General features: G+C 31.7%; 1 protein-coding gene across 1 annotated transcript; it reads left to right on the top strand.

Moving 5' to 3' along the window:
- Nucleotides 1–1,869: 1,869 nt before the first annotated feature.
- Nucleotides 1,870–8,465, top strand: LOC110636109 (probable alpha-amylase 2). Its single transcript, XM_021785664.2, has 13 exons — nucleotides 1,870–2,296; nucleotides 2,764–2,879; nucleotides 3,100–3,133; nucleotides 3,267–3,304; nucleotides 3,642–3,768; nucleotides 3,961–4,187; nucleotides 4,593–4,738; nucleotides 4,837–4,949; nucleotides 6,449–6,537; nucleotides 6,772–6,894; nucleotides 7,277–7,312; nucleotides 7,906–8,004; nucleotides 8,093–8,465. Exons 2-13 carry the CDS (start codon nucleotides 2,871–2,873, stop codon nucleotides 8,294–8,296), a joined length of 1,245 nt encoding a protein of 414 aa, XP_021641356.2. The 5' UTR covers nucleotides 1,870–2,296; nucleotides 2,764–2,870; the 3' UTR covers nucleotides 8,297–8,465.
- The last annotated feature ends 13,424 nt before the right edge of the window (nucleotides 8,466–21,889 follow it).

Here is a 21,889-nt window from a genome sequence, read left to right as displayed (position 1 = left end):
TAAACCTAAGTAAAAACTGCACAAGTTGAGTTTGGGTTACCTTTGTTAATTTTGCAATCTGAAATATCTTCTGAAAACATTAGGATTGACTGTAAAGATGACCACTTTCTAGGATAGCTCAAACAAGGTCGAAAACTCAATTCCGAGTGCCGGTGAATTATCGTCGATCCAATCGCACATAAACGAAACCTATAAAGTGTTAATATTTATTATATCATTACATTTAATTTATGGGAATTGAAAAGGCTCAAAAATCTCATTGATTGATTTAGGCTGTATGATGATCACCTTTTCCAAATGGTATCTGATCGAAGCAGGATTAGTCCCATCTCAAAGGTTTCATCGCACTAAGTTCAACAGTGATCTCGAATTGCTGATTCAATTGCTAGATCAGCTAGAAAGTGACAAAAAACTCATTTTCTCTCTCCTTATTTTTCGTGATTATGGTGGCTATTAGTGATGAGGTGGGTCAGAAAATCTTCCTTGGGATGAGGGGAGTCGAATGGGAGTGGTGGAGTGGTTGGACATTATTTTGGAATGGCCAGAACGGCAGGTTTTCTCCATGCAGGTTTGTGGGTCCCCAAAATGTGTTCTCCTATTTGTTGCACCATTCGCCAAACCTAAAGGTTGCGCTAGTGTTGCTCAGTAAACTGGAGCTGCTTGCTCTAGTCGGTTATGGTGATGGTGGTTGATGAGAGAAGGAGAAGGGAGGGAGAGAGAATCGGTGGGATGGAGGGAGAGAAAGAATGCGTGGGGAGCTATTTCAGATTTGACTTTTTTTTATCTCTTAAATCTTTCGACTTTTCAAAATTTTTCAATTAGGTCTCCTTCTTTTTCAATTAAGTCCCATTTCTAATTTAGTGCATTTAAATTAAATTTAATAAAGCATAATAATAATAATAATAATAATAATAATAATAATAATAATAATAATATTATTATTATTATTATTATTATTATTATTATTATTATTATTGTGCAACTTAAATAAACACTTTAAACAATAAAAATGTTGAGAATATAACAAACAACATAACAAAAACAAAATAAACTAATATCAATCGTTAAATATTTGGGGCTTCGGAGTCCCACATCGCTTGTGGAAGTGTGTGTACATTGGGTTTAGATAGGAGCAATGATCCTATTAAAATTATCATGATTTTAATAATAATTTATTTCCTTCACTGAAACCAGTGTGTGTGTGAGTGTTCTTGCTGGCTCTATGAGCTGACACTTCAGTATCGCACATCGCTTTATATTTATATGAGAATAAAAATCCTATTAAAATTATCATGATTTTAGTAGTGATTCATTCTCGTCACTGAACAATATGTATATATTTTTCATATTTTCGATAGAAAAAAAAATGTTAAATATTTGAAATATATATTTTAAGATAATAAAAATTTAACTCAATTTCTTTTTTCCATCCAATGAAAATGAAATCATGAGTAAATAATTAAATAATCTAAAATGTAAAATATTGATTTTCCTAAATAATAATAATATTAATAAAATAAGACTATAATTAAAATATTATATATATATGTATTTAAAAATTTAAATTATTATATGTATGAATGACATATTTTTAGTTAAAGAATCAAATTAAGCTAGGGATAATTATTATGTGTTAGTATGTAATTAGCTTATTATTTCATAAAACATCAATTACATCAAACTAAGGTAGTATATAATTACTTTTTCGAGCGTTCTCCGTCCATACGTAATATCACCGCCAACGTCACATCTCCACCCAGTTAAAAAAAAAAAAAGTCACATCTCCACTGGCCAAAAGCACAGTCGCGCGCAATCTCTTAATTGTTAAGCTTTACTGTTATGGTGAAACTCACCCACATAAATCTCCCTATTACGTCGGAACTAAAAACCGCCACGAGTCCTAGCTAGAGCCTCACTTTCAGATCTTCGCCGTTGATAGTGATTATTCGAAAGACCCTAACCCCCTATTGGCTGATTCGAACGATCCGCCTCCGTCGACGGTTGAAACATTTCTCCTATTCTTCTCCAATTTCAGAAAGCTGATTCCCTTTTTCCAAAATTCTCCATTTCCATCTCTTTCTCATTTGCACTCTGTAATATTCTGTGTCGAAAGGTTGCTTTTGGAATCGAATCCTTTTCTTGCGCAAATTGAATGTTCGCTGTAACTTTTTCAAATTCTGCGTAATTCTAATTAAGTAGACTTTGCATAATTCTCCAACCTTTTCTTCTTTTTCTATTTAAAGGCCAAAAGGCGCAATAACGCATTCACTCTGCGATCATTACCTTCTTAGCTTTGGTAATTCCCCTTTTTTTTTTCTGGTTGTTATCGCTAATTTTCCTTTATTTCATTTTCAAGTTCTGCTGCATTAGTATTCGTATTGGCTATGATTATGATTGTGTCTGCGAAGTGTGGTTGCATTGGTCTCAGTTTGAATGCTTATTACTTCGTTGTTATTGAACTTTTCTGTTGTGGATTTTCAAAATATTGGGTGATTGATTTGAAGCGTGTTCTTTCTTTTCTGAACTCTCATTTATTTGAGAATTGAAAGGAGCTTTTTGTTGCTTCTTTGTATTGTTAAGAGAGTAATAACTCACAATTAAGGAACACAAAATTGTTAGATAAATCCTCCTTTTTATTTTTTAATTATTACTACTTCACTGGTAAACTTTGGCCCACTTCATAAGACTTCAATTCTTAACGACTAAGAATTCTTTAATGCTAAGAATTCAAGGCACGACTAACATATATATCTGCCATTGAAGATCATTGCATTGACAGCAAACTGGGGACGCAGGGTATTTCTTTGGTGTCCAAAGTCCAAGCTATTACGATCCAGCGTCAAATTTTGGACCGCCACCATTGACGAGACATGGCATGCGTATTGCTTCAACCCTTCCATTTTTCCTTCAGCCTTCTGAAGAATCACTGATTATAGGACCGTTGTTTTAGTTTGCTTTTATATAGCAATTTCTTTTTATTTTTCACATATTTTAAACCATTTGCCACATGTTTTCTTCTGAAATCTAGCGAGTTTATCTGTTAGCTGCATTTCTCTTACTGATTTTCTGCCTTTTTTGTGTACTTTCTAAAAAATTCAGGGATTTGATGAAAATAACCAGCAGACTGATATTGGTATGCTGCATCTGTTCCTGTGAATGCTTATTGCTTTTCTTTTTCTATGAGAGGGATGGGGGTAGGGTAATTTCAATCTGTTCCTAATAGTTAGTGTTGGTATTCTAAAGTATGCCTTCTCATGTGTCTTCAGGCGCAGCTGTGCGCAATGGGAGAGAAATACTTTTGCAGGTAAACTGGAAAGAAAAAATTCTCTCGATTTTGTTATTGTTGGTGCAAATGAAGAGTTTTAGTGGTGGTTCCTTAGGTGCCATGTGTTCATCCATATATAGAACCCTCAAACGTATAACATTATTTTATGGTAGTTTTTACCTGAAAATTTATTATCTGAATCTTATTGCAATTGGCATCTATTTGAAAATTGCAAATTATAAAAAATGAAAAGCTGTCATGTAGTTGAAAGGTATTGTTAACACAATCAAGTTTTCTACCTCAAAATTTGAATGCCAAAACCTGAGAAGGTGTATGTTTGTAGATCTGATTAAAAGTTGGAAACTTTGCTCGACAGGCTTTTAACTGGGAATCTCACAAGTATGATTGGTGGAGAAATTTGGAAAGGAAAGTTCCTGATATTGCAAAATCTGGGTTTACTTCAGCATGGTTGCCACCGCCTACTCAGTCCATTGCACCTGAAGGTTAGAATTATTACTTTTTAATTCTTTGGATCACTAAAATTCAATTGAAGTATATCATTTTTAATAGTTATACAGAATATGTGAATTTTATCACAAATGGATTTTGTTACGTAATTTGATAGATGATCATTACAAAAGCACATGATGCCTAATATAGTTTTCGTCTTTTATCTTCCATTTTTGTCAATGCAGGTTACCTTCCACAGAACCTTTATTCTATAAACTCTTCATATGGTTCTGAGCACCTGTTGGAGGCTTTACTTCAAAAAATGAAACAGTATAAAGTCAGAGCAATGGCTGACATTGTTATCAATCACCGTGCTGGGACTACACAAGGACATGGAGGAATGTATAACCGTTATGATGGGATTCCATTATCATGGGATGAACGTGCTGTTACATCTTGTACTGGTGGACTGGTAACTATCCTGATAATATTTTTTCTGAGCGTCTCTGATTGTGTGCATAGGAACCCTGATACTTCCAACTTTTTATTTCTTAGGTTATGCTAAACTCTTTATTGTTATGAACCTTTTTTTCCCCATTGTTATGTTACATATGTAAAGAACAAACGTGGGAATAAGCGTGGGGTAGGGGTGGGGGGTTACATATATGGGGTATGGTGTCCATCTATTAGTGGGTGTTCCCCATGGAGTGGGATGGAAAGGGTTATACTTACGCATGTGAAACTGAGTAAACTTGTGAACAAAGCAGATATGTTTACCTGTTAACATGACTTGATCATTGATTTTATCATTTCTTGAAATTAATTTGGATGCAACTTCTAATATAAAAGTCCTTAACCTGTTAGTAACCTATCCCAGGGTAATCGCAGCACAGGGGACAACTTCCACATGGTTCCAAACATTGATCATACCCAACATTTTGTTCGAACAGATATTACAGCATGGCTGCAGTGGCTTCGTAATAGTGTTGGCTTTCAAGATTTCCGTTTTGACTTTGCAAGAGGGTAAATACTATTCAGCACCCATGCAAATTACTGTTTTGTATTTTATTAGTTTTGTTTTGTACATCTATACTTATGTTTCTGAAATGTTGCATTATTAGTTACTCACCCAAATACGTGAAAGAATACATTGAAGAAGCAAAACCAATATTTTCTGTCGGGGAGTATTGGGATTCTTGCAACTACAATGGCTCATATTTGGAATACGACCAAGGTACTATTTTCCTTTTGTATCATGCATCAATAGTCTCCAATTGAGGATAAATTAAGAGAAGGGAGATTGAGGTGGTTTGGTCATGTGAAACGTAGACATACGGAGGCTACAGTTAGACAAGTAGAGCACATTAGGGTAGAGGATAGAAAGAAAAGAAGAGTTAGACCTAAACTGACTTGGAGGAGAGTAGTACAACATGACCTAGAAGCATTACACATTTCCGAGTATTTAATCCAAAATCGTTTAGAGTGGAGAAAGAGAATACATATAGCCGACCTCAGATTTTTGGGATAACGGCTTAGTTGAATTGAGTTGAGTTTTATCATGCATCAATAGTCTACTTTTTTTAGGACAAAACAAGTGGAATTTTAGTCCATATAGGATACCCCACGTGCCTAGTTCTTTTGAGCAAGTCCTTAAAAAATTTAGGTTTCTGTAAATTATTTTCTGTATTAGGTCAGAAATGCTCTAATAGTTAAGGTTAGTTGTTCGAACTTCTGATACTGTATTTCTTCTTAACAATAGTTTCCTTAAGATACAGGAGCTTGTTGATTTAAAAATAGGATAATCTTTCATCACCATCTTGAGTTTTCAATCAATTGTGAGAAAGATGTACACAATTAAAGGCTTCTCAAAAACTGGTTGCTGATGTAAACCAACTTGGAAAATTTTGAATTCTTTAGAGATTAGGGTTCAGTTTTAAACTCAAGACATTAGGGCTTAAAGATAAAAATTGGAGAGAAAATTAAGCAAACTAAATAAATCTACTAGTCAGATACTAGTCTCACACTAGCAAGAACTACAACTCCTATCAAAAAGCCTCACACTTTCCAAAATTAGAAATGCACCATAACAACTTAAAAAAGCCATTATTTTTGGAATTTATTCATTGACAAAAAATTGATTAATAAGCTGTTTAGTTATTTAAACTTCAACAACTAAGTCTTACTCCCAAACAGGTTTTGGTATTTAAAGTCTCAACATAATCCTAATACAAATACTTGAACTCCACGAAACTAAAACTAACTACTAGACTTGTTAGGACTCTGTGCTCAGACTCAAAACTAAATAGACCTAAATTAAGACCCAAGACACTGTAGTGCAGCCTTTTGCAGCAAAATAGTGAAATTACTTAAATGCTTCTGATTACAGAAATTTCCTGTGCTGCTATGCTGCAAACAATAACCTGCCATAATTATTAATCTAATTCCCATATGGAGTTCCCTTACTGTTTGCATCACTTGCGCTGTTCAAATCATGTTTCTTGGGTTGCTGATTACTTGTGTGGGAGATTTGATCTTGATATGGATCCCTTTGATCTCATTTGCTTGGTGTTCTTTCAGCTATGGCTTATGATATGTTACTTCCCCACTCCCTCTTCCTTTTCCTTTTTATCTTTAAAATTTCTTATTTAGCTTTTAGAATGTTGCTTTATACCGAGCATGATTTCCACTATTATATCAATATTTCTTACATTTTTCCATCAATGCCTTCTCCAGATAGCCACCGGCAACGGATTATCGATTGGATTGATGGCACAGGACAGCTCTCAACTGCATTTGACTTCACTACAAAGGGAATTCTTCAGGTACTTTTTTGGACATTTTCTATTTAGAGGAAAATAGTGGTCTATTCTTGTGAGAAACCTACAAGAATTTCCAGAGGGTTATGATTTATTCCTTCCTGCTGAATGATTTGTTTGACTTGAGGAAATGTCTAGATGAATCTTAACCCCATGTATCATCCATGTCAATTTTACTGAGACAAAAAGTTACATCTTTCCATGATAACAACTTGATATTTATTTTCTTTTCCCATGCAGGAAGCTGTTAAGGGACAATTCTGGCGTCTACGTGACTCTCAAGGGAAGCCACCAGGTGTAATAGGATGGTGGCCTTCAAGGGCTGTCACATTCATCGATAACCATGATACAGGCTCAACACAGGTGCCAAAAATGTTATTTCATGTAATTCTTGTGGGATTATAATACAGTGAATGAATATTATAGGAGAAAGTTTAAGCATAAATAACCTTGAATTGTGTTGAGTTTGCATGTAGATCTTTTGAATTTTCTAAACTTTGGGTATGTCCTGATCTTTAGTTCTGTTCGATTAATAATAGTTTGCTAAGTTTGGTTTTTTTTTTCCAATACTATTATTAACAGGTGAGACTTGGCTGGATATTATCCATCTTGGGCTAAACTGTGATGTCCTCGCATGAATGTTGATACATGTGCCATATTGTTTTGTGGTATTACTGATTCTACATATCATGTTCTGTTTGTTATATTGAAATTGACTACCTTTATGATAATTTGATTCTTGCAGGCCCATTGGCCTTTCCCTTCAGATCATATTATGGAGGTATGTCTTATTTCTATATTAATGTTGGCAATTGGCACAACTTAAATTATGTGCATTTGCATGGTTTTAACTCAACTGGTGTCTTCATAATTCCTTCATAATGACTAGCTCTCCATCAAACTTTGTAATTATTATTTTTTATGCAAGGCTCCTGGATATCCATTCTGTGTTGATTCTAATCATTTGTCAAATATATTTCCCATGTTATATAAGTACTTCGTAATTACCTGTTATTTTGTGTACTATTTTTCTAAAGCCATTGCTGACCTGAGGAGTATGTAAAATTCACTGGGGAAGTGCTGGTGGCACTGGACAGCCGACAATGATCTGTCTGTTGACCTGCACCATTTGATTTATCCTCTTTCTTCACTTAGGGTGTCTACTGTAGGGTATGAATTTATAATTGAATCCAGGAGGTTTTTATCAAGGACCCGCCAAAACTATTTTATGCATCTAATTTGACGTGGTATCAATTACAAATTCACGACCATGTCTTAGTCCTCATTTCTGCTTCATTATCTGAACCAAATTCTGAAAACATTCTTAATTCCTCGTGTATTCAAATGTTAACTTTGACATCTTATTTCACACAGGGTTATGCATACATACTTACACATCCAGGAATTCCAACAGTTTTCTATGACCATGTTTATGACTTGGGTGACTCCATTCATGACCAAATTGTGAAACTGGTATGTTAAATTTCTGTTTGTGTCTATTTATGAATTCATCGCTTGAGCAAAAGCCTCCTCTCATGAGAGCCTTCTACCACACTTGCAGATTGACATTAGAAAGCGCCAAGACATCAATAGTCGATCATCTATCAGGATTCTTGAAGCACAGCCAAATCTCTATTCTGCAATTATTGGGGAGAAAGTATGCATGAAACTTGGGGATGGTTCCTGGTGCCCAACTGGCAGGGAATGGACACTGGCAGCCTCCGGCCATCGATATGCTGTGTGGCAAAATGATGCCCCTTCATAATTAGTCACCAGTCAATTTTGGTAATCTATTTCTGTGGACTTCTGTTTGGTAGAGGTCATGTCTTGCAGCTGGTATTACAATAGTAACTATTTTATGAATAATTTTGCTATTTGTATGAATAATTTGGGATCATCCAAGTTATATTAGAACTCCACGAATCTTTGCTGCCGATTTTTTTTAATTAGGAAATAAATGTTTTTTAAACTTTCCATTTTGAAGTTTCTAGTGGTCCCACTTCGACTTTTCATGTTCGCTCCTGTGGGGTTGGGGGAGCAGTGGATAGCCGATGTGAGATAGGATTCTCGAAGATCACAAGTGACAAGATCTTTAGAGGCTTCAGGCTAGTAAGCCTATTGCCATGACGGGCACACTAGGTTTTGATCAGTTCAAGTGGAGAATTATAGGATATTTCTGGAGTATAAAGAAGAGTACTCCCTCTTTTATAGAACGTGTGGGTGCTTTTTATAATATAAAAAAGTGAACCTCAATAACTGAATATTTATATTTAGTTTATTAATTATTATTCAGTCTAATTAATCTTAATATAGAAAATCATAACACCAATTCTTCTGTAATACAAAATCATGATTAATGAAATAACTTTAATGTACACTATAATCACTCTTATTGTTCAAAATTATTTTAAAAAAAATTAATATACACGATACCTCCTCGTGTCACTTCTTATCCTCTATTATTGAACCGTACATAAATAATTATGCTTTCCATGAATTTTCAAGTAATGAATTATAATATAATTTAATTTAATTCAACTTAATTAAATTTTCATTTTAAAAATTTAATAGGATCGATTATATAATTTTCTTTCTCATAAAAAATTCAAGATCATCCAGAATATTTGAAAATAGGAAAATATAATGGCATTTCAAAAAGATTTCATAAATATATTTGTAATTTTGACCTATTTTTGTTCAAAATTACATGATAATAACGCCTTTTTTTTTAGTCTTTAACATTAATCCATGAATAAAATTTGCATTGTTTTGATGGTGTGACATTGAATAATTACACGAGTATTTCTCAAATTTCATTAGAAGACAAACATCACAAGGCTAGGATAGGAGAGAATGAAACACAAGCAAATAATAGAGAGCAAAAAAAATGATTATGGCTTTGACTTTGTTTACGCTTTCTTCTTTTTTTACATTTAAAAAGCTAACCAAGTGACCGGCCACCCACCATTAACTATCAAGAAAAAATTGGCAACCATGAAACCCAACTGTTAATGCATGCAGGAGACACCATTGAAGTAACCCAATTATAGATTTCGAAAAGAAACATAAATTCATACGACATTTAACTTAGCACACAGTACACTGAGCACATATACAATACACACAAGCTATGAGTGAGAGACAGAATTATGTAAACCACATGTGGTGGCGACATGGTGATATCTATAGTGTTTGATATTATTATTAAGGTCTACGATATCCATTTTACATAAAGAGTTTATATCTTTTAACAATAATGATTCAAATAAGAAATCACAATGCATAATTAGCAGTGCTTGATTGAACGGAGAGTAACGATCGAACACATTTGGTGGCATTTTTTTCAGTTGACACTGAGAGAATTGTGTAGACAAAATGTACAGGATTAGGAGCTGAAACAAGGTAATACGTGTAGAGCAAATATGGTAATAATGGCTGTCACTTGCAGCACTTGCATGGCAAATTTTGTGTACGAATTCTGATACTGGGGTCTGTTTGTGTTGAAACTTGAGAGAGAGAGAGAGAGAGAGAGAGTGGGTGGGTCACATGACGGTAGAGCTGGAAAGATGCTTTCCCCAATCACCATCAAAACAATCGTCATCGACCTCATCATTTGTGTTTTGAAACTCAACGATACGCACCTTGCCCACCCGTCCCTTCTCTCAAACAACAGGACAATACATTTCTCTCTCTCTCTCTCTCTCATGTGACAAGCACTCTGCGTCAAAATCTGGCATTTCATTGAAAATTTGCAAAGAGGGAAACACACATTTCGAACCTCAATCATCTCTCCTTTTATAGCTTTATCCAATGTTTCCCTTCTCTCCGTTTCTCCACCTCTAATAATAAAAATAAAAGACTCGATGTTAATATTCTGAGTAACCCTAAGACAAGCAAAGGTATTGCACATGCAGATCATCGCAATTTTTTGCGCATACATGTCAATTAAGTGTGAATCTTTGAAGGTTCTTTCAGTGAAAGAAAACTAATAATGCATAAAATGGAATGGCCGTAAATATCCTTATTAGTAACTTCAACATAAATAACATTAAATTAATAAAATTAATGAGTACATGAGAGAAAATCATAATTGCATGAGAGACAGACCGCATGCATCAAAAGTAATAGTAGAGTCATAATCATCATGGATGCATGGCACCATTAATTAATGCTACTTGTTGAATCAATTTACCCATCAACCAATAACAATTAGTAAATAATAAGAATAATAATACAGCATATACAGGTGTTGACATTGTAGTGATTGTACTCCACGGAGACAATTAGAACTTGAACCATATGACAAAGGCAGGTGCATTGATTTCTTGGTAAGAAAACATTAATTAATTTCTTGTCTCAACGTTTGTATCCCACTCTTGTCCAGGGTATATAAATGTCTATATAGTATAACTTCCACAGAGAGTGACATTGCCATGACCCGATTTTACGAGTTAGACTAACATTAAGACCTGAGCTGATACAAAGTCTTTGAGTTTATAGCAAGTCTCATTATTTTCAAATTCATAACAAGGATCAAAATTAAAGCTCAATAGGTAAACAAAATAAAATAAAATATTATAAATTTACTTGAGTTAACCTAATTCAATAACTGTCAGAGAAAAAAAATAAAAAATATGGGAGCCTAACTTAACCCTAATACCTATCATGCAGAAACTAATTAATCTGCATTAATTAATATAATACATAAATGCATTGATATCACAGAGAAGTTCTAATAATTAAATAAATTGATAAATAAATAAAAACTATAAAAACCTACTAACTAAGATGCACTACAACCTGTGAAGAAAATACAAGTTAGACCAAAAAATAAACTTGCTCCTCTTGCAACTTGGGAAAAAAAATATTTGAACAGGGTGAGTATTTGACTGAGAGAGTTTAGATATTGATTATAATGATGTGAGATGGGCCATGAGGCGAAATATCATCCACTAGAATTATATAAAATACACTAAGTAATGCCCAGGAAAGATGGTGAAGTCACAATGGTCTCATTTAAGTACTATCTCCTTAGACAACATTTACTAGACATGCACTTTATACAATCCTAATATAATCAAACCACTAGTAAGTACCATCTTTCTATAATACTACCACGGTACTAAGGATTTATACCATAAAGGCATAGATAGACAGGAGTCGCCACCCGGGTGATAACCGGGACATAGTCAGTATTTCTCCTGAGGGTCATGGATGGCAACTTACTCCTTGCAGAGTTTTCACAATCATCATTAGCATAGTCCAATGTCTAGGTTCGAGAAAGTGGGTACATAAAGATAATGTGTTAGGCACCCCTTACGCTTGGTCTAACCTCATTAATTCGAGTGTCAATCATCTACTAATACTTCTAGAAGTCTTGTTTATTATTCATCTATTCAACTTTATCCTAAAAATGCAATTCTAATTTTTATATACGCAAATAATTCACAAAGGGTTGTTATTTACAAACAATTTTCATGCACAAGTAAGTCCTATCTATGGGGTTGCTAATTATTTAAATGATATTTACCAGATGACTAAAATTAATTTATTATTGAGAATTTAATTTACAAATAAATTCAATTTTAAATAACCTTAAGATTCTATTTAACCTAATTAATTAATTTTTTATCAAGTTAACCTAAGGATAATTAAACTAAATTAATTATGTACATGTATAATTTATACTAATATCACATAAGGCCCAAACAATTACAACTTAATAAAGATTTCTAACATGTAAATTTATTTTACAATTACCAAGTATTAAATTAAATTATTTTATATGCCAAAATTAGTTTAATTTACAAACAAGATTAATTTTAATTTATAAAGTATTTATTTAAATTAATTACATGCAAAAGTTAGTTAAATTAAAAACAAAGAAAACAAAGTTAATTTTAATTTACCAAATAAAAATCCTATTATTACTATATTTTCATGCAATAATTATTTTAGGAATTTAGGGCTACTTACTTATTGATAATTGCAGTTGTCATTGGGGTAAGTTACCCTTAAAAAAGGGCATTCTCTTCTAGTATGACAATGATATCCCTAACTTACTAGCTCCCGTTTAGCTCAATGTAAGCTTCACGCAAATGCCCTATTTAGTACTTACCTTAGGGCTACTTACCAATTTTATTTGTAATAAAAAAAAATAAAGAAAATAAGAAAATACAAATAACAATCCACATTGAATTCTAACTCTAGTCTCCTAAAGGGGTTAAAATTCCTAATCAGTTACAACTACCTAATGGTCTAAGTCTTCTAACATAATCCAAACACTTCATAACACCTCTTGAATTAAAATAACACAAAAAAAATAGATCAAATATCAATTAGAACCCAATAACACAGAAGAACTTGCATAAATATACAATTTTCAGATTTTGGTAGATTGACAGTAGTAAGGAATTCAATTTTCGAAAAATAGTTAGACATGCCTAAAAATCATGAAAAAATTACATAAGTTAGCCAAAACATCATACAATATCATAAAATTTATAAACCAAACAAAAACCTAGCCAAATGGTCTACACAAATTATAACTTTTTCCAGTGATAGAATCGCACTACTTTTTTTATAAAATTCATAACTTATCAATCTCAATAGATATGAATGTGAAACCAATTGGAAAATATTCATAAGATTCTGAAATTAATTTTGGATACTAGATTCATTCAAAAATATTAATAAACAAGGGAGATATGGGCTTCACAAATCGGGTATGCTGTAAATCAGATTTTGTAGGAACCTTAACTTCAAACAGCCATAACTTATAAAATACAAAAGCTTTTTCAGTGATTATTGAGCCTAAAATTAATAGAATTTCGTGAAGAATATGAATATAATTTTACTAAAATTTTTACATATTCAAAAAATTACAAAAATTAATAAAAATATAAAAGATAGAAAACTGAATATGTGCAGAGTTGTGTATCCTCTCAAATTAAATATGATTACATTATCTACGTGAACATGCAAGATAAATTAAAAGACAAAGAATATAGAATTAAATATTACGTAGCATAGATCTTGAAAAGAAAATAACAAAAACCAACATTCAAAAAATTTTACATGAAAATCTTCTTGAAGAAAAGAAAAGAAAGGAAACAAGAAATAACTAAAAAATTTTTGAATATCTTTAAGTTTCCTATAGCTCTAAAATATCTCTAAATAACTTTGAATTTTCTGAATCTTTCCTCTTTTTTTTCCCTTTTTTTTTTTTTGTCTTCTCCTCTTTTTTTTCTTTCCTTTTTTTTTTTTTTTCTCTCCCTCCTCTCTACCCTAGCAGGGTATAATTTATAGGGTTTTTGGGAGAGAGATGTGGTAGGGTTTGGAGTCCTATGGTGATAAGGTTCAGATAACTTAAACAACTGGGATTGGAGAATTTGGGTGAGACTGAGATATAGGTGAGGTGTTTCAACCAATAGGCAGAGAGGAAAAGGGGTAGCACCAATAGGGAGTGAGGAAGAGAGTGGAGCCAAGTGAGAGAGAGAGTTTGTATGGGAGAGGGAGAGAGAAAAAGATATTTTCTTATTTTAATTTTTAGAAAATAAATTAAATGAGTTCTATTTAAAATTCATAACTAGACTTTTTTAGGTCCATGGGGCTCAATTAAACTTAATTAGGTCCATTTAAGAACTACCCATATTAAATTTAAACAAAATAAAATTTTATTTAAAATTAATTAAATTAATTTCCAAAAAAATTATTATTATTATTATTATTATTATTATTATTATTATTATTATTATTATTATTATTTCAAGATCATACCACAGAATTAATAATTCAGCTCTATGCCTTCAATTACATCTTACAGTCATAAAATTTTTTTATCATCGGGTTCTCCATGGCCTCAATGCACATACTCATAATGAATCACAAAATAAAGGTATACAAATTATAATTTCTATAGCTATCTAAGACTGATGCATTTCTAAGTATGAGTTGCACACCGAGCACTTATATCGAGCAAATCACCCAATTCTCGCACAAGAAGATAATATAGAGCTACTCACGTACCCAATGTATCACATCAATACATAAATATAGGAGCTGATCCCCTATACATCTCTCTCAATCCAAATCCTACTAGCGTGCTCAACTCAAGCCGGACTTTTGCTTAAATCCAAGTGCGAGGGCCAGCGAGATCAATTCAAAGCCATGCCTCACCCCGACTTTCTATATTCATATGGACCGGGTTTCAGCGAGACTAGCTTAAGCCGCAACTACTCGTCCAATCCATATCCATATATACCATATAAAAATAACACATCCAGCTCCAAATTATTCTCAAGTAGGCAATCACAAACAAATAACAACAATTAAATATGCAGTAATCAACATGCTCCTAATATAGTAACTATTTATATGCATAATTGAATATCTATAAAATACATTACCATGCCAGATATATAATTAATATTGAAATTACAAAAATAATCAATATCTAACTTACAAATTGGTCAACCCGATTGCAGCTGATTCGATTGGAAGGAGAATAAAGGCTAGTCAGCACCGATCACTTATACAGACACACTGTCCCCTATCAATTTACTGATAAAATTAACCAATTAATTTATTAAATAAGCAAAATTAATTCCTAAGATTTTATCAAAATTTTGGCAGAGTCCCTCTATAACTGGACTTAACTTCCTGCAAGAAAACTTTAAAAAAAGCAACACACAGGACCTCAGGCCCACAACAACAAGTATAATGCCCATTCAGAACTTACAAGAAACCTAATTTAAGTTCGATCATCTAAACTCCAGTTCAGGTCCCTAACTTATTTACAGTCTAAATAATTATTTCTAGCACTTAAAAAATTAATTAAAAAAAAAATTCGTAGAGGTCCTCTACCTCATCTTTGTATTGATTAAATTTATTTCACTCAATTTTACTAATTCAAGAATATTTTACCAATTTATCAGCTAACTTATTAAAGGTCAAAACTACACAACTTGAGTTCGGGACTATCTTTACAAATTCTACTACTTGGAATGGGTCCAGAACGTTTGAAAATGCCAAAAATGACTGTAAACATGATCTTTTTCTAGGACAGCCCGCTAGGCACCCAGACCAGGTCGAAAACTCGGTCCGAGTGTAGTGAGTCATTACAGTTCCAATCACACTTAAAAGAAGTTCATAAATTGTTAATAATTATCATATAATTACTTTTTTAATTTACGAGAATCGAAAATGCTCGAAAATCTAACCAAGTGATCTGGACTGTTCGATAATCACCTTTCTTAAATGGTGTCCGATCAGAGCGGGGTTGGTCTTGTCTCAAAGGTTTCATCGTACTGATCTCAATAGTGGTATCGGATTTCCGATCCAATGGTCGATTGGCCAAAATCTCACCGAAAAGTGGCAAAACCTTTTTTTTTCTCTCCTCGTTTTGTGTGAATCTTGTGACTGCCAGTGATGAGGCTAGTGAAAAAAGCTTCCCTAGGCGGAGGGGAGTCGATCGGAACCAATGGTGTCACTGGACATTGGCCGAAATGGCTAGACGCAACTCTCTCTCTCTCTCTCTTTATGTGTGTGTGTCCATGGCTAATGGTGTTTTTCCACCGGCTTCCATGGTTGCCAGAGGTAGGCCGGCATGTTTAGGGCAACTGGGGAACCTTATCGGTGTTGCTGGTTGACCAGAGAAGAAGAAATGGGGAAGGGGTGGTTGGGTAGTGAAGGATGATGAAAAGAGGGGGGGAGGGGGGGGGGGTGTGGAGGGAGGAGAGGAAGGGGAGAGGGGCAGGGGGCTCTGTTTGCTGTTTTGAGAAATTGATTTTTTTTTTTTTACTTTTAATTACATCATAAGTTCTTGAACTTTTCTAGCTTATTCACTTAGGTCCTTTTTCTCTCTACAAATCAGTCCAAACTACTTCTATTATATTTAATTTAAATAAAACTTTGGTAATAATAATGACAATAATACAATTAGTAATTTAAAATAATAATAGTAATAATAATACATGTAAAATAATATTTATAAAATAAGATAAAAATAAAAAATATTATTATGAAAATATTAATTTAATATCATAAATAAAATAAAAATAAATTAATAATCTAATTAAAAATATTTTTTATAAAAAAAAAAATCAGGTTATTGGAGACATGGTTAAATACGTTTTTGATCTATTGATGGCAAGAAAAGATTTTTTGTGATAAACAATATATACCCACTATCTTAAAAAGGTGAATAATGAACCAATAGTTATTCTCAAAGTTGATAAAAATGAGATTATCTTTTTCTTTGCTTTTCTATTCTTAATATAAAGTCTTTGCAATATGTACATAATGGTACTGGTTAAGGTTAACCAAATTATATATTTTTCATAAAAAAAAAAAGGTATGCCTTTTACCCTACAAAGATAATGCTATTGCTACTAGCCACAAGTCAACCAGCACAGACCTAGTAAGTATGCAATTAATTACTAGTTTAAATCATGCTATTGCAAAGAAGCTAGAGTAGATTATATAGCTAGGTTTTCCTATGAGAAGGAAGAATTAATTAAAGTTGGATTAAAAGATACAAAGAACTAGAAATGCCAAAAGTTAAAGAAAACATGATAGTGATTCTGTGTCCGTCTGACGAGCACCAGCAAGCATGCATGATTGGCAATTCCTTTTGCATAAAGCAGAAAATCTAATACCTTTGCCCTTTGGGTGAACTTTTAATTGAAGCATATATGGGAGCAGATGCACTTTAGCCCCATAGCTCATAATCATGAAAAATAGTGGATTTCCATGCATCGAGCTTTGCAATATATGCAATGAGTCTCCCTCTTCTTCTCCTTAACTGACTACCTATGTATAGTCAACCAAATCATCATATTTAAAAGGCTAAATCTAAATACTTATTGTTTTGGATATTAAAATTAAATTTATTTTGGTTATATTTTTTATTAATATTTTATGTTTAAACATTTGAATTTTTCATTTGTTAGGCTTAAATTTGAAATAAAGTAATAAAAAAATGTGAGTTAAAAGTATAATAAAAAAAAGGAAAAAAATTGAAATTAAGATAACAATAGGAAGTTTGTAAAATTTAATGAAAATGTTAAAATTATTGAATAAATTAACTAAAATTAACAATATATAAATGAAAATATTTGAATAATTTATCAATTGATGAGTTTAATAGCTTTTAATTAAATTTGTTGCTAAAATTAAAAACAATATAAAAATTTTATGATTAAATTGATAAAAATAAAAGGTTTGGTTAAAATTGATAATTGATAGAGAAGTTTTGATTTTGCTTCTGTCATTTAGACTATTTAAACAAAAAAACTATAATAATTGTGTAACTAGATTGATTTACATCTAATATTTGTTCTTGTTGTGCTTGATTAATTAAATTAACTTCCATTTATTGCGCAAAAAATTTAAAAAATGAATTTTTTTTTGAAATTAAATAGTTTTCTTTTCTTAATTAATTCATATAAAAATAAATATAGTACAAAATTTATTTATATTTGATTTAAATTATGAATATGAAAACTTCACTCATTATATATATAAATTCCATAATATGTATTATGTTTATTTAATCAGGAACTTTTCATATAACATAGTCCCACATTATAACAAAATTTATTTTTTATGGCGAAATATTGGTGGAAAAAATTATTTCGCCACTAAAAACTACACAACCTCATTTTTCAAAGACTGTCAAGAACTCTTATCTTCTGCACCATTTGTCTTTGAGAGGAACACATCCACAGTCAAATTTCTATTTTCCAATTCCATATGCTTAATCTCCGCACCAGCTCAAATTTCTATTTTCGAATTCCATATTAAGAGGGTGAATTTTTGCTAGAAATTGGAGAAACATTATTCCAAGTGCTCAATTATTGACAACAACTTCAACTATCCAGTGCCCGGCCACTACTATGATTGGAAACTGTTAAGGAGATTATTGTTGCCTTAGCTACCAATAGCTTATATGAGTCAAAATTTAATGCACTCATTTCAAATTTTATCTAATACTATCAAGTTTTAATAAATTCTCACTAATTTATCTTACTTTCTCACTCTGTAAGTTATTAGTCCAAGTCAGAAGGAAAGACTATGATTCTCAATTAGTCAATTATCTAAGCATTGATAGATTGTTTAGTGCTCTAACGTGTGAATGAAAGACGACAATATATTAGATTTTTTAGTGCTTCAATTGATATGAAAGTGTATACTTTTCTTTGTCATGTATTAAATTTATGAATTTTATAATTTAATAAAGACATCTTTTTCTCTAATATATTCTTTATTTTATTTATGATACAGCTTTTAAATTTCTTGTATTGATTGAGATTTGTAACATGTACATTTTTAAGTTATTAATAATTTTTATAAAAAAAAATATTTTGAGAATTACATTAGCTGCAGCTTGTAGAATAGTGATGGGCTAATATATCTTTAAATTATTTCAAATTAATAGATTTAATATTATTATAAAAAAATTGTGACTTTTAATGGGGAAATTATATCCTTTTAGTCGGGAAATTTCCCCGTAAAAAGTTTTTTAGCGTGAAAATAATTTTTATTAATATTATTTTTAGTGGAGAAAATTTTAATTATTAGTAGATGAATAAAGTATCGTCACTAAAACTTACTTTTGTGGTAATTTCTTATTTCGCCACTTAAACTTTTAGCAATGCAGTATTTATGACAATCTAATGACGATTTTAGTTTTCGCCACTAAAAATTTTCGTGATGAAATTTAAATTAAGCATAATTTCTTGTAGCGACACAAATAGCACCCATCCTCTAATTAAGAGATAAATTTTGACAATCGTTTCTGAACTTATCTAGTATAATATTATAGTTTCTCAATTTAAAAATATAGCAAAAAATCTCATCAATTTTTAAATTTTGTACAGTAAAATCCCTCTAACCTCTAATTATCGGTTTTTCAGTTAGACGCTGACTGGAACAGTTTTAACGTGGAGCTTAATCAATATTTCTCTTTTCTCTCTCAAGTTATGTGTAAATTGAATCATTTTTCTCACTATAAACAGAATGATTTCAAGGTACAGAGAGAATAATTTTACAATTTGAATAAGAGTAGAGAGAGAAATGTTGACTAAGAGTTATGCGGAAACTGTTCATATCAGTTTTCAACTGAAAAATTTAAAATTAGAGAGATTTTACTGTGTAAAATTTAAAAGTTTAGAGGGTTTTATATTACGTGTTAAAGTTTAAGGACTATAATATTATAATCATATAAGTTCAGGGACAATTATTGAAATTTACCCTATAATTAAGTAACCTTTTCTGAAAAGAAAACAAAAGTCATACATACATAAAGGATAAAAGCTGCACCTGAAATTGCACAATTAAGTGCAGAAATAAAGCGCATGAACTTTTACAAAAAATGAAATTTTTATGTAAACTCAAATTAACATGTTATCCATAAATTAAATTATTAAAATCATTTTCTGATAATTTAATTATCTATAAAAATGTGATTTAATTTTCATTATGTGCATATAATTGTAGATATACACGTGATTTGATTGGTTCAATCTGTAAAAAATTTAGTTGAAACCATCAGAAACTATTAAAACTACTTTACTGCTACTATCACTTACTTTCTTCCCCTTTTCTTTTTCTTTTTTCATTCAAAAAGTTAGAGGTTCCATTTGGAATTATGATTAGGAAATAAAAAAATTATTTTTAAAAAAAAATTTACAATTTCAAATGCCATTAAAATATTTTTAAAAAATATTTAATTATTTTATAATTTAAAAAGTTCATAGTTTAAATTATGGACACCCCAATTTATTAATTAAATATTTTATACAATATAAAGTGAGTATATATTTATTTACCCTTAAATTCAGTAAATATTTATATATTGGGTGTATTAATATAAAATTATATTTCTTGTGATTTTCATCCACAATACTAAAATTTAAGTTTTTAAATTGAATAATTTCATGATAATTAATTTTAATTTGAAATTGATTTTTAATATCCTGCGATTAACATTTTTTAAAAACTTTTGAAAAGTCATTTCAGTCAACAATAATGCTAAACAAATCCACAGCAAATCTCTAAATTAAAGCTAAAAAAATATATTTACCCCAACCATCCAAGCCATGGGCATGGTCAATAATTCATCTCTTTCTCTATATATACATTCGATGTGACTATTATGGATACTTTTTTAATATCTTGTCATACGTTGAATAAATCATCGATGTGTTAGTTGCATTTCATATGTGTACATGGACAGAGAAATTTTTCCATTTGAATTCTTGCCATCCTTGATGGGATGAATCCATTTACTTCTCCGTTTACCCATTGCCTCCCTCAAACGGGCCACTGCATTCGATGGGGATGCGCACTTTGGCTTTAACTCTCTCGGTTCCACATACCTAACCTGTTAAAGTTCTTGATAACTAGAAATTTTAGAAAACTCCTCCATGGCCCATGCTTTATCGATTTCATGGCCCTCAGGAAAAAAAAAAAATTATAAAAGTATAGCTAGTAGCAGTATTCTTAAATTTTTTACTGTCTCAATGATTCAATCATGGCTATGGCAGCAACTCAGAGAGGTTGGATGGAAACAAAGTCAATTTTCAGTTCTGTAACTTATACATGAGAATCCTGATAATGTATCTTCTTTCTCCTCCTCTGAGATCCAAATTTCAAACTTTCTACTGTCAAAAAAATTAATGAGGTAGGGTGGGTACTGGTTGGTAGATTCCTGGCAATAAATAATGGACTATAAAGAGGTTTCCCTCATAAATACCCACGTTTATGCAATAAATATTTGTGGGAGTTTGTTCTTAAAGCATAAATTAACCATTCGATAAAAGCAAACACAGTTCAGCACAGAGACGTATCAATAGACAAAAGGGAAGATTTCCTTCTTCTTTTATCTTCCTTTGGGAAGAGTGGTACACGTGACAATGGAGAAGAAACTGAAGAGGAAGGAAAGTGATGGTGATATTTTATGTATAATTACAGAAGATTGACCTACGTTTTACCTTTTAATCTCATTTTTATTTTTTGTCTAACATAGGTCAAAAAAGGACATGTGTTTGAAATTTGAGGATGAAGAAATTCTACTGCGGAAACAAGAATGCACCTAGGATTCCTCACTCATTACATGTTAGTGGTGTCATTGTAGGGCCACAAATGGAGAAGACAAGTAGTGGGTTCCTCACCATTACTCTTTGTTGGATCGTCACTCACATCTTTTATAATTCCAGATGATATCTCTCAAACTCGCTCTCTATTCTGGTTCATCACAGTAAAACTCTGCGTTTTTCATCCACTGCCCCAAAAGAAATCCTTCATTTATGAAAAATATAAATTAAGGATTTAATTAGGTTGATTCGAGTGAATT

This window comes from Hevea brasiliensis, chromosome 12 (assembly GCF_030052815.1).
Source record: "Hevea brasiliensis isolate MT/VB/25A 57/8 chromosome 12, ASM3005281v1, whole genome shotgun sequence".
Lineage (NCBI taxonomy): Eukaryota > Viridiplantae > Streptophyta > Magnoliopsida > Malpighiales > Euphorbiaceae > Hevea > Hevea brasiliensis.
The sequence above is the reverse complement of the archived record's forward strand: the minus strand, read 5'-3'. Positions and strand labels throughout refer to the sequence as shown.